This window comes from Electrona antarctica, assembly GCF_951216825.1.
Source record: "Electrona antarctica genome assembly, chromosome: 22".
NCBI lineage: Eukaryota > Metazoa > Chordata > Actinopteri > Myctophiformes > Myctophidae > Electrona > Electrona antarctica.
The window spans coordinates 6,339,067-6,366,763 of record NC_136805.1 but is presented as its reverse complement, the minus strand read 5'-3'; the positions used below and the strand labels follow the sequence as shown (position 1 = coordinate 6,366,763).

The window sequence follows — 27,697 nt, the reverse complement described above, 5'->3', positions numbered from 1 at the left end:
GAGGCAGGGTTCTGTGAATCAACAAACAAAAGTACCACAGTATGTTAAAAGAATGCACTTTTCACAGTTACTGTATTAAGGCCTATTCATAGTCAAGTTTTCAGTGAAAGGTGACCATTTAGTAAAAGCACATTTTACATTTTACATTTTACAAGCACATTCGGCAGTTTGAAAATAGCCGATCTACAAGCTCACAATGTGAGTTTGTATATCTCCTATTTTCAAAATATTATTATACATTTGACACTTGAAATAGGACATTCTGCACAATGAGTGATGCCAATACTTTTGCACTTTTACTCAAGTGCATTTTGAATTCCGGACTTGTACTTGTAATGGAGTACATTTACATTGCAGTATTGATACTTCTACTTAAGTAAAACAAGGGAGTACATTTTCCCACCACTGCTTACTTGTACGGATGGTCGTGGTGACGGTCTCGCTGCGCCTCTGATTGGTCAGAACGGTGGAGACGGAGATGCTGTACTCCGTGTCGGGTTCCAAGTCGGAGAAGATCTTGAAGCGGTCTTGGGTGTGTATCGACAGCGTCTCTCTCCCCGGACTCCTGACGGTGATGAGGAACTGATGTCCAATCTGCTCCATGGCGTCTCCTCTGGTCCACTTGAGGGAAATGGAGTTGGCGTCTGAATGCTCGACGGTCAGGTTCCTGGGCACTGGCACCGCTTTAAACAAAAGGACATCATTTTGTCGGTCGTGAGAATAATGTAGCGTTGAGTAGGGAAGGAGCTCGTTAATTTGTATTGATAACGAGCCAGTGTTGTTTTCGTCGACTAAAACTAAGACGAACATTTTTCGTCCGGCTACCTTTTTTCCACTGACAAACAAAATGGAAACTACATGAAAACTAAGCTATGATGACTAAAACTAAGACTAAATGTACTGACGATTTCGTCAACAAATAAAAACTAGACTAAACTGTTAGGAAGGGACTAGTGGACAAGAGATCCAGTAAGTCATTTTACACTTGGTTGCATGCTGAAAATAGCTATTTTATAGGCTATTTTCAGCAAGTGAAACAAAACTGTCATTGCGACGGCATCAAGGCACGCCAAACCCCTTTTTTTTAACCAAAAATAAAAATAAAAACTTGACAAAAAAAAAGGTTCGGTCAAACCATGTGACTCCCATTGGAAAAGCATTGTGGTGGCCTAAAAAAAACAAAGAAATTACCAAACATCTGTTTGATCGGTGTTTGATACAGTACGTATCAATGTGAATGAGGCCTCAGGAAGTAATATATTACCTGTGAATACGGTTGCGTTGACCCATGCACTCAACGTGTCATCGTCCTCCTGTGTGGCCACGCTGAAGAAATACTTTCTGCCAACTTTGAAGGTAGAGTAAGTGATGTATTTTGGTTAAAACAAAATGTTTTTGTTAAAGGGTCAAATCACTAGTGTTGGTTCAGTAACGGGGGTCTCCCTGTCTCTCTCTCTATTTTATTTTATAAACAGAAAATACATTTTCAGGTACAGTAGTTGACAACATTTCAGCCAATCGGGAGAGAGTACAGTAGCTATATACTGTATATGAGCTTAATTTTATAGTGTTCCAGTTCCAATTTTGTCTGCTTGTTTAATCTGTATCCTGACTGCGTTCTCTATCCTGATTGGATAAAATCAATATCCCAGTTTCAGTTTCTTAAAATACATTTTCTGTTTAATAAATAGCTGGACAGACATGGAGACTCCTGTTACTGAACAAACACTCTATAACAATAAGTACCATCACAATATAGAGCTTTATAACACTTATTTTAACCAAGGGATTATACCCTACCTTTAAGATTTGTTATTTCGATGTTGAAACAGTCCGTGACTGTTTCAACTTCGTCGCTCTCGGTAGAGCTCCACCTCACTCGGAACGACTCGGGTCCCTCCAGCCCCTCTGGACTGCCCCAGCTCAGAGTCACTGAGTCGGGCTTCACCGCCCGGAACCTGATCTCGCCTGGCGGGGGCACCACTGAGCAACATAAAGAGAGCAGAACACAGTATCATATACTCTACTGGTTCTCAACCTGTGGAGAAGATATTGCAAGTAAATTATATAAAATACTGGTAAGGAATAAATTAAAAGTCAAGTATGTTTTTTTTTAAACCTTGAAAAGGTTTTTAATTGTGCTTAAAGAATATTATGTTAGTTCTGTTGATCCAAGCTGGAACACGTGTCAATTGATTTATATTTACAAGCTCTGCACACTGCCCAGCCATCTGGACACTTAAAGGAGCATTCAGTGATTTGGAAAAACCCCCGGTCCACCCCGGTAACAAGATGTGCACATGTACGCACTACAGTGGGAGGACACACGAGAGGCCAGCAGCACGCACACCGAGGCCCGCCCCCGCTCGGTCATGATTGGTGGAAGGCCCCTCTCTATCCTGATTGGATGAAGGCTGGGCCACCTAGCCAAAAACGAAACCTAAGGTTTTTTGACCCCAGGGGTTAACTGGGGACAGGGAGGAACTCCTTATATGACTCAGCACACTCTATAGTAGGGAGGATTATCACAACAAAACAAAAAAAGCGATATTTGAATTAAGTGAAATCACTGAATATACCTTTTAAGTGTTGAAAACCGCTGTATATTCAAAGTACAGCATTATGAACATTCATGTGAATGTCTGGCATTCCATGAAAAACATATAATTCTCATTATGCACATTATTACCTGGGTGACAAATTCTGTTGAAGACACATTGCATACATTATACCTCTGTTGTTCAAGCCAGGACCTTTGCGTATGAGGATGTCGTGTCCCTTGTGATTCCTCTCGGAACAAACGCTGCAGATCAGCATCTGGTCGGTCATGCAGAACAACTCCAGAGGCTCACGGTAGTGCTTACAGCGCTTCCCCTCCACCTCCCACGTCACGTCCGCCAGCCTGTGCCTCTCCATGGCTTCCACCATGTAGTGCTGCCTCACGTCGTATTCACAGTAGTTCATGTCGCAGGTCAGACACGTCTTCACTGCTCTCGACTGGCGGCAGACGTCACAGATCACCCCCCTGCAAGAGTAGTACGTTCATTAAAGTATCTGAGGTCACGGAGGTCAACTGACTATAATACACAGCATAATCATGTGTTCATTTTAACACACCAAACGCCCGGGGATATTTGTAGGCCTAACCATTAAATCAGGACGCCCAGCGATTTGTTTCTTCAGGACCTATTTCAAGGTGGCTCCGCACCATTTTGGGAAGTAGCTGAAGTAGCAACATGTAGCCAAAACACTCCCGAGGCGATCGACAACAACGGGAGGTATGATTAATTATAACGCGACTAGCGACGGGACCGCGGTGGGCCGTGAGCGTCACTAATTGATAGAACGGAGAACTCCGTCCTTGCCGCTCGGGGTTTTAACTATGAGAGTCTCAAATTGCATCCTTACACTTAAATGTTGTCTCTCTCAAACACAATGTTGCATTATATTAAACCTAATGTGACGTATTCCAAATATATTACAGTAATTATTATTTACTGTTTGTTGTTATTGTTGTTGTTGTTGCTTTTTTCTGCCTTTATTGATAGTTTACAGTAAGTTGACAGGTAATGGGGAGAGAGAGAGATGGGGAGTGACACGCAGCAAAGGTCGTCAGGATCGGGAGCCGAACCTGCGACACACTGTTGGATTAACAGTCTAGGTGCCCAGACCGCTAGGCCATCCCGGGCCACAGTACTTACTTACGTACTTAACAGAACTACACTGTGTTTATAATTGTACACTAATCCCGTAGCTCACGTTAAACAGCCCATGCATGGTCTTGATTAGAACTAAACCCTGTCATGAGACTACTTTTATTTCATACTGTTGTTTTTTTAACTGTATTTCTTCTTTTTATCATGTCTTATTTTCATTGTTCTTTAATTCGGTTGAAATTCACCCACTGCACACAAAATGAAGTGGAAACTTTCCTCACCATCTGTCCACTGTACCAAGACAGCAGAGACACATACTTTGCACAGATTACAATCACCCACTGAGATTTTGAAAACATGACTAATGACAAAAAACTCCCATATCTGCACAACACAACAGCAACATTTGTGAGCTGCTGTGAAAGGAGAAGGATGTCAAATGGAACACAACCACCTTAAAGAATACTAATCATTGTGTGTATTTCTGCACTATCTGCATCGAATGATCTTTCTTGGTACATAGACATTGATTTATTGGAGATTCTGACTTTCAATTGTACATAAAGTTTGTTTTGATTGTATCGTTCCACTTTTTGCTTTGGCAATGTAAACGTATGTTTTCTCATGCCAATAAAGCCCTTTGCTGTGTGAATGAGTAATATAAATACCTTGTGCTAATTATTATCTTATGTTATGGTTTTACTTAATTTTGTTACAATGTGTCATTATTACCTTATGTTATGGTTTTACTTCATGTTGTTACAGCACAATGTGTCATTATTATCTTATGTTATGGTTTTACTTAGTCATTTTGTTACAGCACAATGTGTCATTATTATCTTATGTTATGGTTTTACTTAGTCATTTTGTTACATCACAATGTGTCATTATTATCTTATGTTATGGTTTTACTTAGTCATTTTGTTACATCACAATGTGTCATTATTATCTTATGTTATGGTTTTACTTAGTCATGTTGTTACATCACAATGTGTCATTATTATCTTATGTTATGGTTTTACTTAGTCATTTTGTTACATCACAATGTGTCATACAGTGCAGTGGTGAAGTAGAAATGGTGTCTCACGTCATTGTTGGAAGTGTGTCGTCTCCAAAACAGGAGACGGTCTCTCCTGATTCAGTGGTCCTGTCTGACGAATAGTCAGATGTTGTGTCAGAGTGTGTGGATTCTGCACGTCCCAAACGGTCCCTGGAAGATTCTGCACATCCCAACCGGTCCCTGGAAGATTCTGCACATCCCAAACGGTCCCTGGAAGATTCTGCAAGTCCCAAACGGTCCCTGGAAGATTCTGCACATCCCAAACGGTCCCTGGAAGATTCTGCATGTCCCAAACGGTCCCTGAAAGTGTAAAGCAGCAACACTGTCAATATTTACCTAGTGACTAATGATAGATTTTATCATCAGAAGCAACAAGAAATTGTACCAGTGGTAAAATAAACTTAATGTTTCATGTTGTTTGAGAATATTTACTGTCTAAAATGTGTCCTATGGTTACTTTTTTTGTACTTTTTTTTGTGGTGTAGGTGCAGGTAGGACATGTCTGAAAGAGTAATGCAAAAATGAAATTACACATGGTTACACATTTGTTTTACAACCAGCAAGCCTTTAGTTGTACTCTCTGTATGTGGAATTTAGAGCTAAATCCCTCCTGTAATAAGAGGACTCTGAGCCAGATGTCACCTTTGCTTTATTCTCATATTAAACTATATATCAAGATATGATATTGCAAGGATACTTGGAAGTTGGACACAAAGGATACACTGCACAAAGAACACATTGCATTCGTGTTAGTGTTCACGATGACAAATATGTTTTATTATAATTATTAGTATATACTGTATTCATATATTTAATAATACTAATATGATATTTGATGTAGAGTTCACGTACTGCTTCTTGATTAAATTAATTGGCACTGCTCTGGACTCATCAGAACTTCCCCTCACAGTTGGAGAGCCCTTTGGCTTTACACTGAACGTAATGAAACGTTTGGAAAGGATGGAATCAGATTTACTAGACTTGCAGTCATGAATGTACAGTGTAAAGTACAAGTTTAATATAAACAGATATTTTAAAGTTATAATAAAGTGAGTGATCTGTTCACATAGCCCTCCATCACAGTGGTACTCCATGATATGACAGTAAATTATGCATTAATATAAATTAAATGGTAAAAATGGTATAAATTAAAGTAAATGGTGCATTTACTGTATATAGCACTCAAAATCGCTTTAGACTGTGCGTTCACCCATTCACACACACACATTTATACCGACAATGGCGGAATAAACCATGCAAGGCACCAACCTGCACAACGGGAGCAATTAGGGGTTCAGCATCATAATGTTTATTTTATTTAATTTTTATTTGTGTAAACTATTCTTAAGTCACAGAAGACCTTCAGATTGAGGTACTCATTCTTACTTGAAATGAAGAGGACTATCCTTCGATGATATCTCTGACTCTGTCTTATAACCAGAGTAATAATCATCTGGTCTGTTCTCTCTGGGGGGGGGGGGGGGTAAGAAAATACAATTCATTCAATTCTCAACATGTAAAAACATGATCTGTAAATCATATCGGTGAAAAGATAATGTTGTACCTTTTGTCCCTGAAATGAAGAGGCATGTCTTTTGAAGTCATATCTGATGATGATTTCCCCCTATAAGAATTACAAACTTCAATCTTCAGATTAAAAACACACACATAAAATATAGTCCCTTGAAAGAGTTTTCAAGTGTGAAACCCAACATTTTGCCTTATGTATGTATGATGCTGTTATTTTTTTAAATTGTTTTAATAATATAGCCTACTGTACGTTTTGTAAAGTTTCATTAAGCTACCTGAACTTCACTTTATTGTCACATACTAGTGTAAAAGAGGACATTATTTTGCATTCAATCTATCAAGAAATAGAACTTTACATTTTAACCCATTTTGTTTTAAGCATTATGTTGTACTTTAGCTGTTGGAAAATAGCAGATCTACAAGCTCATAGCGCGGCACCGAGTGCCACGCTACGAGCTTGTAGGTCTGCTATTTTTGAAAAATCGTGAAAATGTGGCGCAAATCTTTGAATGTTTTTAACTCAAATCTTTGCTTCTGGGGGGTTCCCTGGAACAACATATTTTCAGATGGGGGTCGGCGGCCAAATACATATATTTTTGGGAGTCCTTGACATGAAATTGTTTGAGAACGACTGACATAGAAACATGAGGTTTTTGGCAGAAAACTGTCAGGATGTAGAAGGCATTTGTAGAATCTAGTCTCAGCTCTAAATGGGTTAAAGGATTTTAGTAATCAAAATGTATACGGTGTAGTTGGGTCCTCCATTTTCAATTCATCATGTGAGTGCAGATCGGATGCACGTTTGTGATGTACTATTAATTTAGCCTAAATAATCCCACCTCATCATATATAACGTATTTTAAAAGCATTTTATGAGATACAGTAGGTATTATTTACTACTACGCCTCCATCTTACTTGTGTGGTTCTCCGTGCATTTGTCGACCCCAGTCCTTTGGCACTCCATAAGCTGTAGGCTTTACATTTTTTCTGTCAAGGATTCAAAAACAAAAGTATAAATTAATAAAACAATAATAGCCCTATAGCAGCTCCAACAACCTGTGCTGATGCTTACTCTTAAGACCACAGAGGAAAGCTATTTCTCCTAGAGATGTACACAAATATTTATATCAGTTATTTTAAACCTATATTTTAAGGGCATGATTCACCAGGATCCTGGATGGCTTTAAACTAGGCTTAAAATAATTGATGATCATATATTTTTGTAAATCTCTATGGGGAAAATGAATGGCAGATTTCTCAGTGGTGCCAGAAAGCCACTCCCACTGCTATGCCCTATTGGGAATGCTGGCCCAATGGTGACACTATATAAAACGAGCAGTCACTAATCAGTAGTAGGCCATTGTCTGGGGGAGTGTGAGCATTTGTTATGTAGCAAATCTCTTGCGAAACGTGTCACTGTGCACTTAACCTGACAGTCTGCCAGATTGAAGAAGTAATTGCTCCACACTTGTTTCTATTGTGACCTTGTGAACTCAATACCGCCCTCATCTGGTGGAGTCAGGTTAGTACCGTGCACTGCCATTAGGCCAATTCACTCTTCGCTAAGTCCCACCCAAGCCCGTTCTTGGCCAATACCACGTTAGCGACGGTTACTATGTTAGGATCCTGGTCACGCTTTCAATGTTGGTCAAAATGTTTCAGCAGTGTCAATAAATATATTTGCTGTACAGCATGTGTGGACCTCAGAAAGATGGTTTGTTTTCTTACCTTGTTATGAGCAAACTAGTCCATTCCATGAATCAGTTTATGACATCAGGAAAACTCGTTTTATTTTCAAAGTAACTATTTTGGTGTGAAGCGGTTCTGGTGTTCCCAACTCTCGTTTGTAAACAAGTCGCCATGCTGTTTGAGATGCACCCAGCTGCAGTCCCAGACATTTCTCCTAAAGTGTCTCCCTCAAACACGTCCAAAATTGTGTATGGTGTTTGCGACAAGTGGACGAGATCAAATACATTTGTTTAATGTTTACATCCAACGGCCTGAGACCGAGGCTACTTCAGAAGTGGGTGTACAGATTTGGACCAATCAGATCGTTTTGTAGGCAAACCGGAACTTCTTACCACACAAACTTGTCAGGGTTGCCAGGTCTGCTTATTTCCCGCTACTTTTGGCTTAAGGCTAATAATTAGTGTATGTAATATATTACCAAAACATGAATTATCATAGACATATGCCTACATAGTATTTATAATGATAAATGCATACAATCTTTTTATTATGATTATATATGGTCATATTATTATGTTTGTTTTGGCTTGTTTTTCTTGATTTGGCTTTAAGAGTTGGCTTGTTTTTGGAGGTGGGTTGGCTTATTTCTCTCACACAATGTGGCAACACTGAAGTCAAAACAAAAACAAGACAACCTTGACATTTTTTATTAAAAATATAACCGCAGGAGTTTTCCTGATGTCATAAACGGTCAGAATCAGCTTAGTGTGCTAAAAGAGTGACTTTGAGAGCTGTTTCCCCGTTACAATGGAAGTCAATGAGAGCCTATTTTTATTTCTAATATGTACTATTAAACTGCACAACGGAGCGAAATAATTCATGGAATGGACTAGTTTGCTCACAACAAGGTAAGAAAACAAACCCTCTTTCTGAGGTCCACACATGCTGTACAGCAAATATATTTATTGACACTGCTTAAACATTTTGACCAGCATTGAAAGCGTGACCAGGATCCTAACATAGTAACCGTCGCTAACGTGGCATTGGCCAAGAACGGGCTTGGGTGGGATTTAGCGAAGAGCTAATTTAGTACCTCCACGTTTTACAAATAATGGATTAATAGAACAACTGTCACAGATTATAATGACAGAACAGATAATGTCCGTGCGTGAGAATATATATATCAGGTTAAACATGGCATGTTAAAAAAAACGATAAATCAGTGGTCTTACTTTGTGTGGGTGGGTTGAGGTTCTGGTCTTACTTTGTGTGGGTGGGTTGAGGTTCTGATCTTACTTTGTGTGGGTGGGTCGAGGTTCTGGTCTTACTTTGTGTGGGTGGGTTGAGGTTCTGGTCTTACTTTGTGTGGGTGGGTTGAGGTTCTGGTCTTACTTTGTGTGGGTGGGTTGAGGTTCTGGTCTTACTTTGTGTGGGTGGGTTGAGGTTCTGGTCTTACTTTGTGGGGGTGGGTTGAGGTTCTGGTCTTACTTTGTGTGGGTGGGTTGAGGTTCTGGTCTTACTTTGTGTGGGTGGGTCGAGGTTCTGGTCTTACTTTGTGTGGGTGGGTCGAGGTTCTGGTCTTACTTTGTGTGGGTGGGTCGAGGTTCTGGTCTTACTTTGTGTGGGTGGGTTGAGGTTCTGGTCTTACTTTGTGTGGGTGGGTTGAGGTTCTGGTCTTATACTTTGTGTGGGTGGGTTGAGGTTCTGGTCTTACTTTGTGTGGGTGGGTTGAGGTTCTGGTCTTACTTTGTGTGGGTGGGTCGAGGTTCTGGTCTTACTTTGTGTGGGTGGGTTGAGGTTCTGGTCTTACTTTGTGTGGGTGGGTTGAGGTTCTGGTCTTACTTTGTGTGGGTGGGTTGAGGTTCTGGTCTTATACTTTGTGTGGGTGGGTTGAGGTTCTGGTCTTACTTTGTGTGGGTGGGTTGAGGTTCTGGTCTTACTTTGTGTGGGTGGGTTGAGGTTCTGGTCTTACTTTGTGTGGGTGGGTTGAGGTTCTGGTCTTACTTTGTGTGGGTGGGTCGAGGTTCTGGTCTTACTTTGTGTGGGTGGGTTGAGGTTCTGGTCTTACTTTGTGTGGGTGGGTTGAGGTTCTGGTCTTACTTTGTGTGGGTGGGTTGAGGTTCACTGGAGAAATACAGAGGGTCCGCCTTAGAACTGTCACTCTTCACAGACACGGCTATTGGAAACCGTCCAGGTCTCTGCAGGCTCAGGTCATGACCTCTGAAATTGTCAATGATGTGAAATATCAAATACTAAATGCTATGAAAGTGACTTGTGATTGAGGAAATATGAATATGGAACAATACATAATAATTTGCTGCCCAGGCAGACTGAAAGAGCAGCTATAAGACTGAAAAAAAAAAAAACTGTCATCTTTGAAAACATCTAAAAATGTAGATCTGTTATTCTGCATTGATTACTTAGTTGTGGTATTAATAGAAGAAGTTGTAGTAGTAGAAATCGTAGTAGTAATTATTTAGCAGTGGTTGTAGAATTTGCAGTGGTAGTAAATCGTTGAATTTACTTTTATAGAGCCTAAGTAACTTTGAGTCTGGGACCTTTCCCGAACCGACTTGTTTTCGGGACAAAAGGAGTATGAATCGGCCCTTGCTATCGTTCACTTGTCCTTTTTATTGCATTATCATGCAGTCTGTGAGCACATGTCATGTTAAAAATAAGGTAAATCAGTGGTCTTACTTTGTGTGGGTGGGTTGAGGTTCTGGTCTTACTTTGTGTGGGTGGGTTGAGGTTCTGGTCTTACTTTGTGTGGGTGGGTTGAGGTTCTGGTCTTACTTTGTGTGGGTGGGTTGAGGTTCTGGTCTTACTTTGTGTGGGTGGGTTGAGGTTCTGGTCTTACTGATGGATTTATAATTAAGATAAAACCATTTAGTTGCATATAAAATGCAGAAGGGACAATTAATGATTCACCAAGGATATAAAGGACTGTATAATACTGAATTACTGAGCTACACAGGGCTATAACTATAAAAAATACTTTTGAGAAAGTATTCAAAGAGTACTGATGAATACTCAGCACCCCAACAGGTTAACAATTAGCTTTAACAGGATTACTTTAAGCAGAGAGATCAACATCCAAATGTTGATCTGAGCAGGAAATACTCTTTTAGAAAAATACCTTTAAGTGCCCAATTAAAAAGATGACACCACCAGGAAGAAGGATTGTCCAGTCAGCAGATTATGGTTTAGTGTCTATTCATTTTCAGATCAGAGAGACAGAACAGATCCACACACAGCCAAATTACAAAAAACTCTCACCCTGTGCGACAAACTGCACAGGGTTCTCTCTCACGAACAATTCATTTCACAGGCATTAATACTGTAGAATACGTCAATTGTTGATACACATTTCATTGGCTGAATACACAGTTAGTTTCCGCTATTCCACGCTGGCACTGGTTGTCAAGCGCTCATTGGACCAGCACATAGATGATGAGACTGATATTGTGACAGCTTCCTTAGTTCCGTCATTGAGGGCCATAGACCGGGAAAGCGCTGAGGCTGGCGTTGCTATGGCAACCTGAAGATAACATTTCTTCCCGGCTAGCTGTGAACTCTTTACAGAGAGAAATGCTCCTATCTACTTTCTCACTAGCCACCAAGGTCAAATACATGCAGTGTTCTATCAAAACAGACCTCTCAGTATGCCCTGTTAACTTTTGACTGGGGACAGACAGTGAATCTTAACTTGGCGTCAGGCAATCCATAATATAATAATATAAAGGATAATATAGGGCTGAGATGATTAGGCCTGTGGAGGGTGACATGACATAAATAGGATAAGGAGAACACGGTCTGGGCCAAAGGGAAACATTGACACAAGTCCACAAAAATACCAAAGTAACAGATCTACCATAACTCAAAATTATCTATCACTTACTTTGTGTGGGTGGGTTGAGGTTCTGGTCTTACTTTGTGTGGGTGGGTTGAGGTTCTGGTCTTACTTTGTGTGGGTGGGTTGAGGTTCACTGGAGAAATACGGAGGGTCCGCCTTAGAACTGTCACTCTTCACAGACACGGATACTGGAAACCATCCAGGTCTCTGGCTCAGGTCATGATCTCTGAAATTGTCAATGATGTGAAATATCAAATACTAAATGCTATGAAAGTGACTTGTGATTGAGGAATATGAATATGGAACAATACATGATTATTTGCTGCCCAGGCTCATAACCTATAAGACTGAAAGAGGAGCTAAGACTGAAAGAAAGAAAGAAAGAAAGAAAGAAAGAAAGAAAGAAAGAAAGAAAGAAAGAAAGAACTTTAATCTTTGAAAACATCTAAAAATTTATCTGTTATTCTGCACTGATTCCTAGTGGTATTAATAGCATAAGTTTAATAGCAGTGGTTGTAGAATTTGCAGAGGTAGTACTAGCAATCATTCACTTGTCCTTTTTATTGTGCTAAGATTCAGTCCTCTGCCTCAAACTCAAGGAAGCTCTTGAGTCTTTTCCCACATATTGGCTCTGTCATCTCTGTTCACAAGATATCCTATCACTGTAATGACACTCAACTGTTTTTCTACTTCACTCTTTCTGACTGCCACACAGCGTCATGCCTGCCTGACATCTGACAGAGAGTGGATGTCTTCCCACTGTTATGATTAGTATCTGTGGTTTTAAAAACCAGTCAGAAGTCTTACGATGTCAAGATTCACAACCACTAAAGGCTGTGCAGGTAGACCACATGACATGGCCCTAAAAATATATAATAATATAATAATTTAAATATAAGAAACAATTTTTGGCATCTTCCACTAAGGTGACTTGACACTAAGGGCCTGAACTCAAACCAGCAATGCAATACTTTGTTTTCAAGAATGTTGCGCACAAAATGTTATATACAAAAAAAACCTATGAATTCAATTTCCGCCCCTCTATTTCCCATTCCAAGTGTGTTTGTCTTATATGTACTGTAACGGCAGCGCCGCTATTCCAAAGCCCCCCCAGGTACATTTTTAAATTGGTTTCAGCAGTGGAATCATATTTTTTTTAGGTGGGTAGATTTTGTTGAGCTGGTCATTTTGAAAGTAGCTCTCAAGTCAAAAAAGTGAGAGCTGGGATGTCTATCATTAAAACATTACCACTGGAATCATAGTATTAAGTTAAGTCGAATATCTAACTGGTAACCAGTTTACACTAACATTTTCCCTTGGCATCAAACCAGCTTGAAACATAATCCCTAACTTGTCTTGATGCCTTTACTTTGAAACTGAGACTATTATTCTGAAGTCAGCATGTCTGGAAGTTTCATTGAACTAATTGTGTTTGAGAGTTTCTTTACATTCAGCTAGGCTTAAATCAAATCATCACTATTATGCAAATGCAATAATTTGTCTCCAAAAGCGATATGTCATCATTCACACTGATATGAAATTGTAAAGGTAAGAAATTCGAACTGACAGAACAGATAATGTCCGTGAGTATATCAGCTTAAACATGTCATGTTGAAAAAAGATAAATCAGAGGTCTTATTTTGTGTGGGTGGGTTGAGGTTCTGGTCTTACTTTGTGTGGGTGGGTTGAGGTTCTGGTCTTATTTTGTGTGGGTGGGTTGAGGTTCTGGTCTTACTTTGTGTGGGTGGGTTGAGGTTCTGGTCTTACTTTGTGTGGGTGGGTTGAGGTTCTGGTCTTACTTTGTGTGGGTGGGTTGAGGTTCTGGTCTTACTTTGTGTGGGTGGGTTGAGGTTCTGGTCTTACTTTGTGTGGGTGGGTTGAGGTTCTGGTCTTACTTTGTGTGGGTGGTTCGAGGTTCTGTTCTTACTTTGTGTGGGTGGGTTGAGGTTCTGGTCTTACTTTGTGTGGGTGGGTTGAGGTTCTGCTCTTACTTTGTGTGGGTGGGTTGAGGTTCTGGTCTTACTTTGTGTGGGTGGGTTGAGGTTCTGGTCTTACTTTGTGTGGGTGGGTTGAGGTTCTGGTCTTACTTTGTGTGGGTGGGTTGAGGTTCTGGTCTTACTTTGTGTGGGTGGGTCGAGGTTCTGGTCTTACTTTGTGTGGGTGGGTTGAGGTTCTGGTCTTACTTTGTGTGGGTGGGTTGGGGTTCTGGTCTTACTTTGTGTGGGTGGGTTGAGGTTCACTGGAGAAATACAGAGGGTCCGCCTTAGAACTGTCACTCTTCACAGACACGGCTATTGGAAACCGTCCAGGTCTCTGCAGGCTCAGGTCATGACCTCTGAAATTGTCAATGATGTGAAATATCAAATACTAAATGCTATGAAAGTGACTTGTGATTGAGGAAATATGAATATGGAACAATACATAATAATTTGCTGCCCAGGCAGACTGAAAGAGCAGCTATAAGACTGAAAGAAAAAAAAAACTGTCATCTTTGAAAACATCTAAAAATGTAGATCTGTTATTCTGCATTGATTACTTAGTTGTGGTATTAATAGAAGAAGTTGTAGTAGTAGAAATCGTAGTAGTAATTATTTAGCAGTGGTTGTAGAATTTGCAGTGGTAGTAAATCGTTGAATTTACTTTTATAGAGCCTAAGTAACTTTGAGTCTGGGACCTTTCCCGAACCGACTTGTTTTCGGGACAAAAGGAGTATGAATCGGCCCTTGCTATCGTTCACTTGTCCTTTTTATTGCATTATCATGCAGTCTGTGAGCACATGTCATGTTAAAAATAAGGTAAATCAGTGGTCTTACTTTGTGTGGGTGGGTTGAGGTTCTGGTCTTACTTTGTGTGGGTGGGTTGAGGTTCTGGTCTTACTTTGTGTGGGTGGGTTGAGGTTCTGGTCTTACTTTGTGTGGGTGGGTTGAGGTTCTGGTCTTACTTTGTGTGGGTGGGTCGAGGTTCTGTTCTTACTTTGTGTGGGTGGGTTGAGGTTCTGGTCTTACTTTGTGTGGGTGGGTTGAGGTTCTGGTCTTACTTTGTGTGGGTGGGTTGAGGTTCTGGTCTTACTTTGTGTGGGTGGGTTGAGGTTCTGGTCTTACTTTGTGTGGGTGGGTTGAGGTTCTGGTCTTACTTTGTGTGGGTGGGTTGAGGTTCTGGTCTTACTTTGTGTGGGTGGGTTGAGGTTCTGGTCTTACTTTGTGTGGGTGGGTTGAGGTTCTGGTCTTACTTTGTGTGGGTGGGTTGAGGTTCTGGTCTTACTTTGTGTGGGTGGGTTGAGGTTCTGGTAAATACGGAGGGTCCGCCTTAGAACTGTCACTCTTCACAGACACGGCTACGGGAAACCGTGCAGGTCTCTGGCTCAGGTCATGACCTCTGAAGAGACTTGTGATGTGATTGAGAAAGAACACGATGACAAACAAATATGAATATGGAACAATACACAATTATTTGCTGCCCAGGCTCATCTTTGTTCAGTTTTTTATGTAGGCCTAGGTTATGTTTAATTTTGCAAATGAAAAATAATTGTCTTGTCTTGTTGTGTTGTGTATGTCAGATACTTTATAATATATTATTCAATGTCTTACTTTTTGCCTCTGAGATGAAGAGGAATGTCTTTTGAAGACATATCTGACATGGACGTCTTTCCCCTGTAACCATGGCAACGGTTTAGATCATCAAAGGCCAATCAAACGATATGTTAATGTTTCCCATGGCAATGACACCTTCGCCATAAACAACAAGAGTGTTCACGAATAAATTGACCACACACGCACAAGCACACACACGCACGCACGCACAAGCACACACACGCACGCACGCACAAGCACACACACGCACGCACGCACAAGCACACACACGCACGCACGCACAAGCACACACACGCACGCACGCACAAGCACACACACGCACGCACGCACACGCACGCACGCACGCACGCACGCACGCACGCACGCACGCACGCACACACAAACTAAAACTACAACTACAACAAACTCATAAATAACACAATAAATAAATACAAAAATAAAACAGACATTTTGAAAAATAAGAACAATCAATTAAAATGTGCATTCCATTGTAACAGCCAAGGCAGGTTTCTTTCTTACCTTTTGTCTTTGGAAAGATTGGGAACATCCTTTGTATCCTTTTCTGACATAATCACCCCTGGATATTGTCTCTTCACAACCTCACTGGAATAACACAAACAGATATGTCCATAAAAACCTAATCCCTGTATACTTTGTTGACCAGGGCTGCTGAGGGTCTATGATTTCCCCCCCCTCATATTTAACCCCTCTATGCCAAACATCTTCACCAAAACAGCCAACCTATAGTACGAGCTCTGTGAGATGGAGTTATGCAGGCCTGTCCGTTCAAAAGGACAATATCAGAAGGGCACATAAATGTAGGTCTCATGATCAAGTAGGATTTGAGAACCCCATTCACTAGCAGGCAGCAAAGTAGAAATTAATTAAAGGCCCTTTAAAAATAATAACAATACCCTTTGACCTACGCTTTTCATCAAGTTATTAGGCATCTGTGAGAGTGACACCTATACCTCTATGAATATAGATACAGATCATTCCCGGTCTAAAGATTAAGATTTATTTAAATCGGAAGCATGCACAGTTTCACACACATTCTTTATCCTCAAGGAAAGACCTGTCTGACCTTTGTCAGATTAGCTCTAATGGTCTGAAAACTCCACTGCGTTGGACCGGACGTCTGTGTAAAGTCTTTGGGAACACAGATATCATTTCAGAGCAATTAAGTTCCACCTTTGGACTGTGAGCTCTGAGACAACCTGCAGACATGTGGTGGAAAGTAAATACCCTTCATCAGCTCTTGGTTTGCAGAATTACCGGTATACATACAGTACACAGTACACACACATACTGTAGATAGCTCTACTGGTGCTATCTCTGAGTTTTTAGGCTAGCTCAAACGCAGTATGAGCTAGCCTATAGTATACTAGTCTAAATTTAGACTCAAAGTTGTACAAATGCATTAACTCTTTAAAACCTCTTCAACACAGAAATAAATACTGTACATTAAATCCTAGAAACATGATTTATTTGATTGATTGATTGATTGATTGATTAATTAATTAATTCATTCATTGACATGTTATTTCACAGTATGCAGAATGGGTACATTTCAAACGAAAGCACAAGTCAATACAAAAACTGCTACCCTTTGAGGACAAAACCATGAAAAGCACTAAATAAGACTTGTCTACAACAGGGTCCTCCATTCTCAATTCATCAGAACATTTAAAGACGTACAAATACACTTCTATGTAAAAGAAAAACAGGAGGATGATTAAAATCAAGGTCCTGTTATAAGTACCTGGATGCGTGTTATGCAGCTGATGAGAATGAGATAGCCAGTAGAGCTGTTATAAGTACCTGAATGCGTGCCGTGCAGCTGATGAGAATGAGATAGCCAGCAGAGCTGAGTGTTAGAAAGGCTTCAAGGGCCCAGGCGGTGGCGTAACCGTCTGGGCACCCGACTGGTAATCCAGTCGCAGTGTGCCGCGGGTTCGACTCCCGAGCCCGACACGGCCTTTACTGCATGTCTTCCCCCATCTCTCTCCCGTTTCCTGTCAGCCTACTGTCTGTCCCTTCAAAAAAAAACAATAAAAGGCGTAAGCCGCAAAAAAATATCTTAAAAAAAAAAAGAAAGGATTCAAGGGCTCACTGTATAAAACATATTCCTCTTATCCTCTCAATACACCGCCTGATCTGGGAACAAAACAATATTCACGAGGACAGCTTGGAGCCTTGGATTACACATTGCCTCCAATCTCATGGGCTGAGGTTGAAGTGGCTTGGAGCCTTGGATTACACATTGCCTCCAATCTCATGGGCTGAGGTTGAAGTGAGTGAACTCTGCCTTCTGCAATAAAGTGAATATTGTGTAACCAAACCATGACTAAGATAATATGCCAGGTGGTGGGAAAAATACTCAAATGTTTTACTTACCGTAAGTAAAAGTATCCATACTGCAATGTAGATGTATGCTGGTACAAGTCGAAGTCCCATACTCAAAATGTAATTGAGTAAAAGTACAAAAGCATCAGCATCAAATTAAACTAAAAGTACTAGAAATAAAAGTAGGCTACTCGCAGAATGTCCCATTTCAGAAGTTCAACATACTGTACGTAAAAAGTTCACAATGCGTCGCATCGCGACACATTGTGAACTTGTAGATCTGCTATTTTCAAATGGACGAAGAATATATAGGGCTGAAGTGATGTGTGTGTTTTGTAACAATAATCTAAATCTACAAAGTTACTAGGCCTACTAGTAACTAAAGTTTTCATATTATTGTAGTGGAGTAAAAGTACAATATATTTGCCTCTGAGATGTAGTGGAGTAGAAGTAAAAGGACTGGAATTTGGACTTTGGTAAAGTAAAAGCACCTCCAAATTGTACAGTACTTAAGTAAATGCACTTACTTTACACCACTGCTCAGATCCCAGGGGGTGATGGAGAACTTTACACCACTGCTCAGATCCCAGGGGGTGATGGAGAACTTTACACCACTGCTCAGATCCCAGGGGGTGATGGAGAACTTTACACCACTGCTCAGATCCCAGGGGGTGATGGAGAACTTTACACCACTGCTCAGATCCCAGGGGGTGATGGAGAACTTTACACCACTGCTCAGATCCCAGGGGGTGATGGAGAACTTTACACCACTGCTCAGATCCCAGGGGGTGATGGATACATTTGAAAGCAATTCTCCCCATGCAGGGCCCATGTTGCTTGATTGATTGATTGAAGTATTTATTCACAGTTTGCAGAATTACAGTACATTTCAAGCACAACTCAATACAAAAACTGTTAACTGTGGACGAGGACACCATAAAGCATTACACTTGTTTACAATAGGGCCCACCGTGCAGAGCCGTAGAAGGAGAGAGTCGCAACACGCTTCGATCTCGCCGCAAAGCAGGGTGCTATGGGCTATAGTTCCAAACATTGGAACTATCCCATTGAGATAGAATGAGCACTTCCGCATTCCAATATTACAAATGGGAGGCAACGCTAGTGTCGTCCAAAACTATGGCTCCAAAAACTATGGAATGCACTTCCCATTGCAATCAGAACTGCAGATTCGCTCCCAATCTTCCGCCGCAGTCTGAAAACACACCTCTTCAGACTCCATCTTAGCATCTTAGGTCACATTCCCACCTAATACTTCGGTAGACTCGATGCGAATGGGAGGAGAATTGGGACTTCTTGCATATTTAATTTGCTGCGGTTTGCCTTCACACTGTCATCCGCAGCTATTGGAAACGCAGCAGGGGGACCTTTATCAATGTGTTCCATTCATAAACTATAGCCTACACAGTGAAATCTATGGTGATCAAAATTTCAAATTATACTCATAACGTGCATGTGTCGTGCCGTCTGGGACTGGACCCCCCCCCCCTCCCCTCTCTCTCTCTCTCTCTCTCTCTCTCTCTCTCCGCACGCAGCCACGCACTGTTCTTTTGGGCATGGAAGGAACGGCGCTGAGCGCACTGATATAACAGACAGCAGCGCAAAATGTTTACAAGTTGATTGAGATGAAAGTCCCTACTCCCCAGTCCCCACACAGTGACAGCACTCCATGTTTACGGCACGCACAGACACAGACAGACAGAATATTCTGTAGTGTAGGCTATAATACACTGCAGTGTTTTTATGTGTTTCCTTAAGCAATTGATTAATGTACTCGTCCTAATTTCAATCAGGGCTTCAGTCTCCTCATTCGACCACGTCTATCCACGGTAACGGACATCTTTGCGCTGCGTAAAATATGCTTTCTCCGTCTCCAACTGTGTTCAGCTCTTCACCCGCCACATTGTTTGCTTCATTTCCTTTATTTACTGCGGATTGCATTCACACCTGCACCGAAGTGCGATTGGAAGCGAAGCGAAACCCCCGTTTTTGCTCGGAGTAGAATGCGGTTCTTTGATACGCATTAGGATTCAAATGAGCCTTCACACCTGCCAAACGAAGTGCACTTTCTGACAATGCGCAGCAGGATTGGTTTTAATCGCAGCAAAGCTTTCTGGTGTGAATGTCACCTTAGCCTCGACCTCCTACAGGCGTATGAAAAGGCTCAACTTATGTATCTTAGATAGCATTTTTATGTAGACTTATAGAATTGTATGTAAACATAGCACTGCATATGCATAGTTTCATTATATAGATTTTCCACTGTTACGCTCTTAGCTTATGTATGATTCATGAAATGAAATGAAATGAAATCTATATTTACCCAGGGTATCTGGGCTAAGCTCAAGAACTTGTGATAACTACTTCGTATGTATTTGATGTATAACCATACTTTTTTATTCTTTGTTCTTGCTTAATGTAAATTGCTCTGGATTAGGAGCGTCTGCTAAATGCCTATTGTAAATTCATTGTCGTCACTCTCATACTAAAGATCACGCTGGCAGTGCCTAAGCTTGCAAAGATAAAGATTAAAACGTTATTATGTTTTGATGAAATGCATCAAACTCATCATATGAATGAATTAGAGCTGTTGCTGACAATCCTTTTTTACAATTTCATTTTCTGAGAGGTTTCACCTTATTTGCTCAACTGGCAACTTACGGTATTTTAGGCTGCACGATCTGGTACTGTACATTATGGCATGCAGTAAATGCAAGGAGAGGGCAATTAGAAGGCCATTCACCACCTACAGATCTGGGCACTTGAGTAAATCAAAGTTTCTCTGTGGTGAACATAAGATTGATTGATTGATTGATTGATTGATTGATTGATTGATTGATTGATAATTTAATTTGACAGTATGCAGAATGGGTATTTCAAACGAAAGTAGCCTACAGGTCAATACAAAAAGTGCTACTTGAGGATAGAACCAGAAAAAGCACAAAGAAGACTTGTTTACATCAGGGTCCTCCATTTTCAATTCATCAGAACATTTATTAATGACGTACAAATATACACTTCTATGCAAAAATAAAAATAGGACACCATCACCTAAGGATAAGATACGCATATTATTTTATTTGGTGAGGAGATGCTTCTTTAAGCTTCCCACCGTGGGGCGGAGAATAGTCTTTGGACGTCATAAAACTAGCCGGTGGAGTCGGTGAGTGGCAAAATTATATTCTTTACTAGTTTAGACATCGCACAGTATACAGTCTATACGTTATATAGACTGTATACTATACTATAAAAAATAGCTTGCTAGCCAATCCCAATCATCAGTTATTATATTATATAGAGTCCTGCACAGAAAGGTTTGCATGAGTCAATCCAGCTGCTGACATTGTTTTGGGTTTATAGTGGCGCCCTCTGCTGCATAGTACAGTGAATGGGCTCTAAATTAAACTGCACTTCAGTTAAGTTCTAAAGGAGGTATGTTTATTTTAAAATAAGCATAAAAAAGCTCTGTATTCCAATATAAATCAAGTAATGATAATGTTTTTTATCAGAAAATACATTTTCAGATCAGGTACCAATTTTATAGGAGAGAAAACCCATACATTTATACAAGGAAAAGCAAGTGAAATTGGAAGTGTTGAAAGAGAGAAATGGGCAGAGAACATTGGAACTCGTCTTTTTTTTTCTCTCCTTTTTAAGAAAAAAAGAATAAAAAAGAAAAAAATAGTGTCAACATGTGAGATAATTCCATGAGTCTGTGCAGTACAATGTACAGTACAATACAGTTTGTATGAGTCTACTCTGTGCAGTAGGCTACAATGTACAGTACAATACAGTTTGTATGAGTCTACTCTGTGCAGTAGGCTACAATGTACAGTACAATACAGTTTGTATGAGTCTACTCTGTGCAGTAGGCTACAATGTACAGTACAATACAGTTTGTATGAGTCTACTCTGTGCAGTAGGCTACAATGTACAGTACAATACAGTTTGAGTCATGAGTCTACTCTGTGCAGTAGGCTACAATGTACAGTACAATACAGTTTCATGAGTCTACTCTGTGCAGTAGGCTACAATGTACAGTACAATACAGTTTGTATGAGTCTACTCTGTGCAGTAGGCTACAATGTACAGTACAATACAGTTTGTATGAGTCTACTCTGTGCAGTAGGCTACAATGTACAGTACAATACAGTTTGTATGAGTCTACTCTGTGCAGAAGGCTACAATGTACAGTACAATACAGTTTCATGAGTCTACTCTGTGCAGTAGGCTACAATGTACAGTACAATACAGTTTGTATGAGTCTACTCTGTGCAGTAGGCTACAATGTACAGTACAATACAGTTTGTATGTGTCTACTCTGTGCAGTAGGCTACAATGTACAGTACAATACAGTTTGTATGAGTCTACTCTGTGCAGTAGGCTACAATGTACAGTACAATACAGTTTGTATGAGTCTTCTATGTGCAGTAGGCTACAATGTACAGTACAATACAGTTTGTATGAGTCTACTCTGTGCAGTAGGCTACAATGTACAGTACAATACAGTTTGTATGAGTCTACTCTGTGCAGTAGGCTACAATGTACAGTACAATACAGTTTGTATGAGTCTACTCTGTGCAGTAGGCTACAATGTACAGTACAATACAGTTTGTATGAGTCTACTCTGTGCAGTAGGCTACAATGTACAGTACAATACAGTTTGTATGAGTCTACTCTGTGCAGTAGGCTACAATGTACAGTACAATACAGTTTGTATGAGTCTACTCTGTGCAGTAGGCTACAATGTACAGTACAATACAGTTTGAGTCATGAGTCTACTCTGTGCAGTAGGCTACAATGTACAGTACAATACAGTTTAATGAGTCTACTCTGTGCAGTAGGCTACAATGTACAGTACAATACAGTTTGAGTCATGAGTCTACTCTGTGCAGTAGGCTACAATGTACAGTACAATACAGTTTGTATGAGTCTACTCTGTGCAGTAGGCTACAATGTACAGTACAATACAGTTTGTATGAGTCTACTCTGTGCAGTAGGCTACAATGTACAGTACAATACAGAGTCTACTCTGTGCAGTAGGCTACAATGTACAGTACAATACAGTTTGTATGTGTCTACTCTGTGCAGTAGGCTACAATGTACAGTACAATACAGTTTCATGAGTCTACTCTGTGCAGTAGGCTACAATGTACAGTACAATACAGTTTGAGTCATGAGTCTACTCTGTGCAGTAGGCTACAATGTACAGTACAATACAGAGTCTACTCTGTGCAGTAGGCTACAATGTATACTTCTACTGTAGTGTAGTGGTTTATCAGCAGTTTCTTTCTGTTCACAGCCAGAGGACAAGCTTGCCTTCATTGTGCAGACTATAGAGGAGATGGCTGAGCTATTTGAGGAGGACCTGGACGCTGTGTCCTGGGACGACAGCAGGGTGGAGGACTTTGTTAATGTCTTAGTCCAGCAGGGCGAGGGCCTACGCTCCTGTGTAAGCATTGTTTGACCTGTTTTATACTTTCAATAATGCTTGAAAATAGCCGATCTACATTGTCTTTGAATACATTCTAGGTGCTTGTTTGTGAAATCCCGCAGAGATGTAAAATAGGATATTATACCACAATTGTTACGACGTACGTCGCAGTTTACTATGAAGACCTGCATCTCCCGTCAGTCAGTCCATCAGTCACGCCTCGTGACACGCTCCATATATGGCCAATACAGAATTCATTCAATATGTTGATCTAACCTCATCAAACCCTTAGATCTCCATATATGGAGCTGACCTGTTCTGACATTCCATATAATTATTGATCTGACCTCATCAAACCCTGTACACTCAAGACACGCTCACATATATGGCCAGTACAGAAGTCGCAGTTTACCATTTAGGGCGAGGTCGCTTCTCGCCCTCAGGGCGTCTTAATTAAGGGTGTATGTATGTGTATGTATATATATATATATATATATATATATATATATATATATATATATATATATATATATATATATATATATATATTTAAGTGTATTATTATTTGAATGAACTGAATAACTAATTACACGTTGGTTGGATTTATGCGATAACCAATTATGGTATTATTCTGTTGTAGATGGTGAATCGGATGAAAAAGAGCAGGAAGGTGCACTTGTACTTCAAGAGGCTGTCACACCATGTCCTGGAGCAGATGGTGAGAATAATCTAAGAATAACCTCCATTTGGGCTCTTTATTGAGCGTTCACATAATAGGCCTTGCAAAAGAAAGAATAAGTCTGCACACCGTTTTGAAAGCTCCTCCAAAAACTTTATTTACCAAGGTGGGTAAAATTAAAAAACGCAACGTTTCGGCCTCTGTGGCCTTCGTCACGTATACTCAGTACTCCTGACGAGTGCAGTTCGTTATTTTTGTTCGATCACCCGTTGAATTAGCCTGGGATGTGCGTGCACCTCCTGACCACTTTCACATAGGCCATAGCATTTTGTTTATTAAACCACGTTCAACCTGGCAGTCTCTATTTTAGGTATATTATTCTAGGTGAGCATTTTCAAAAGATTTAAAAAAAAAATGCCGGGAGTAGCAGATCTGCAAGCTGACCATGCTTTGCAATGCAATGCGCTGTGAGCTTGTAGATCTTGTAGAAACAACACAATTAAATCTTGTATAAGGGGTTCCTGACTCAAAATGTTTGGGGTCCAAAGCCAAATACATATTAATTTGGGTGTCTTTTACATGAAAAGGTTTGTGAATGGCTGCTCAACACTATTTCCTGTCTGCAGGGTCACAGCGCTGAGGCCTGGGAGTTGATCAGGAAGGAGATCAGAAGTCACCTTCTGAGACTTGACCTTCTGGCTTCTGCCACATTCATCGCAAACTGAAAACTCTTTCTCTCCATTTGATGTATTATCTAATTTAATTTTTTTATATTTATTTATTTATTTATTGGTCCATTTATAATTTATTTGTTGAATAATGCTAGATATTTGTAAAATAATTTATTTTTGTATTTGTTATCTTATGCATATGTTGATGACACGAAATACATCTTTTATATGTATTTATATATGCTATTCATTGTAACCTGTTACAGCAATTAAAACAAGATGAAAGGCATTGATTGATACTATTCCTTTTATATAAAATAATTTATTGTTTTCCCATAATGCAAGGCTGCGTTCACACGGGTAGATGCAAAGATACAAAGATTCACAGCTTATTTGTCGCTTTGTATCTTAAGTTTGAAGGCGGTTCAACTTATTTGTAGCTTTGTATCTTTTGCAGCAGCTACAAGATTTGTAGCTTCATGTCGCTGGCTTCCGTTGAAAATGAAATGCCTCTCAATCCCTGTTGAGTAACAGTTAGTGGCTGAATTAAGGGCAACTATGTGTCATAGTCATAGCAGAATTGGATTTAATTTGTGGGCAGCGGTGGTCGAATGGTTTGTGGAGCGGTCTTGATACCTGAAGGTCGCCAGTTCGAATCCCCGGACCGACATGTTAAAATTACCACCGCTGAAGTGCCCTTGAGCAAGGCATTGCACCCCTACCATGAAATGTTCTATGAGCAGGGTGTGGCTGTAAACAAGCATCTCAAGCTTTATCCACTTCCCTGGATAAACAAAGAACTTTGCTTTGCTTTGATGGCATAGTTATATTATTGAATAACAATATTACACAATGTTATTCACAGTATGGTCAAAATAGGTTTTATTGCAGTTAAAGCAAAAGAGGTTAAATCAAATGCAGGTCCACGGAGCAAAGCAACTGTACACACAAAGCAACATGACTTTGGTATATCCATGTCATCTGACGTTTTGCTGAGGACAGCAATGATGGCAATGTCTGTGTTCTTCATGATGAGTCAGATTCATTTTTAGACACCAATGTTATCAAGTCAGGAAAATAATGTCAAGTGTATTGCATTCATATATGAATTGCATATTCTGACATGCCAGAATAAATTAATGCAAAGATATGTATTTTTCACACTACTATGTTAATCAAACTGCAACTGTGTAAACTCCACTTCATGGCATCGTTTTCAGGCTTCAACTGACAAATTCTGTCCGCCTGTGATCTTGTCCCTTTGCTCCACTATCAAGTGAAGTGCAGGTGCAGCCAGGTGGTCTGTGAGCCCTCTAGAACACTGCTTCCCAAACAGTGGGTAGGGACCCATCTGTGGGTCGCAGACACATTTTTATGGGTCCCTTATTTTTTGTTTCCTAAATATTGTTTTTAATTATTATTTCAAAACATTTTCAAGAAACATTCCCAAAAAAGAAAAAGAAAAAAAAAATCATGAATTAAAAACAAATTGCAATTCTTTTTCCAGTAATTTCTTAAAGAAATCAAAGAAAAAATTAGAAAACAAATGTTTAAGAATAGTGAAAATAGCTGATCTGCTATTTTCACTAGTTTGGGTCCTGCAAACGTCTAATATCTCTTTTGGGTCAAGGAACAGGCTAAAAAGTTTGGGAACACCTGCTCTAGAGAAGTGATCAGTCCCTTTCCCATGAGGCCTCAGCTCCCTCGGGCTCAGTGTACACAGAGAGGTCCTGGTAAATATCTCCTCCACATGTCCCTATCGCCAGGCCCTGCTCCCAGAAAGAGACAGGAAGAACACATTTTAACCCATTCTCGGTCTGTGGTCACAAGGAGGCCCTTCCCGTTGTCTTAAGCAGCCGCTACCCAATAATGACTTCAACATGTACAACATTAAATAAATTCTGGTTACATTTTCTGTTTCTCCATACTCCTATTACTCCATAGACAATTGTATTGTTTAGTGAAATAATCACCTACACATCATTCAAATGCAACAGGAAGCAACAGCAACACTAGACAAACAAACTATGCTATGATGTGCTCACTGGAGTGAGGGGTGTGTGTGTGTGTGTGTGTGTGTGTGTGTGTGTGTGTGTGTGTGTGTGTGTGTGTGTGTGTGTGTGTGTGTGTGTGTGTGTGTGTGTGTGTGTGTGTGTGTGTGTGTGTACACACAGCTGTGAGAATAAACCATGTTTCCTGTTTGTAAGACAACTTAGCGTAAGTGTCAAATTACATTTCATGATCTATAGAATTACATTTTTATAATAGCAAAATCTGCCAACTCTTACAAACCTCATAGATGTGATCGATTTCAGGCTCCTCATAAATGGCTTCCTGTTTTTTCAGCTGTACGAAAAAAACCACATTGGACAACATAAATAAAGTATGTACAGTACTGTAGTTACACGTTTAAATTGAACCACCCAGGCCAAAGCCAGTAGATGTATATGTATGTATATACGTACATTGAAGTCATTTTGATAAATGGACAACTCTTTTTGAATTTGTCCTGCTCTCTACTCACCAACAGATGGTTGTGGATCAGTGCAGCAGCAATACACATAGCCAACATCAGACCTTGAATGAAGATAAGACCGTCTTTCATCTTACTCCTGTAGACGGCATTGTCAATGTTAATGGGTCCTATGAGTATGCCAGAGAGAGAGAGAGAGAGAGAGAGAGAGAGAGAGAGAGAGAGAGAGAGAGAGAGAGAGAGAGAGAGAGAGAGAGAGAGAGAGAGAGAGTTGTATATGTGACAAAATGGTAAATAAATGGTAAATGGTGCATTTATATAGCGCCTTTATCCAAGGCGCTTTACATAGATTGTGCATTACATTCACCCATTCACACACACATTCATACACCGATTGCGGCGGAAGCCATGCAAGGTACCAACCAGCACATCGGGAGCAATTTGGGGTTCAGTGTCTTGCCCAAGGACACTTCGACATGTAGACAGGAGGAGCCGGGATTCGAACCGCCGACCCATGGATCATTGGACGACCTGCTCTACCTCTTGAGCCACAGTCTCCCCGACACATATTTATAATTCAATATGGGTACATTCTCCTTCTACAGCACTGCCAGTCTGCCACCCAAGTGTGGAATCTGGAATGCCCGGAACCCTTCCCTAAAACAATGCAGATAGCTGGCATCCTTTAAAAAAATCC

General features: G+C 40.4%; 1 protein-coding gene across 1 annotated transcript; it reads left to right on the top strand.

Annotated features, from left to right (window-relative positions):
• The first annotated feature begins 8,745 nt into the window (after positions 1–8,745).
• Positions 8,746–24,637, top strand: LOC306915351 (interferon a3-like). The gene is made up of 4 exons (XM_079492664.1): positions 8,746–8,844; positions 23,046–23,195; positions 23,818–23,895; positions 24,483–24,637. Exons 2-4 carry the CDS (start codon positions 23,088–23,090, stop codon positions 24,579–24,581), a joined length of 285 nt encoding a protein of 94 aa, XP_079348790.1. The 5' UTR covers positions 8,746–8,844; positions 23,046–23,087; the 3' UTR covers positions 24,582–24,637.
• The last annotated feature ends 3,060 nt before the right edge of the window (positions 24,638–27,697 follow it).

Coding starts and splice junctions, on each gene's coding strand:
- LOC306915351 (XM_079492664.1), top strand. CDS start 23,088: ATGGCTGAGCTATTTGAGGAGGACCTGGACGCTGTGTCCTGGGACGAC. Junction 23,196..23,817: donor GCGAGGGCCTACGCTCCTGT/GTAAGCATTGTT, acceptor ATTCTGTTGTAG/ATGGTGAATCGGATGAAAAA. Junction 23,896..24,482: donor ACCATGTCCTGGAGCAGATG/GTGAGAATAATC, acceptor TCCTGTCTGCAG/GGTCACAGCGCTGAGGCCTG.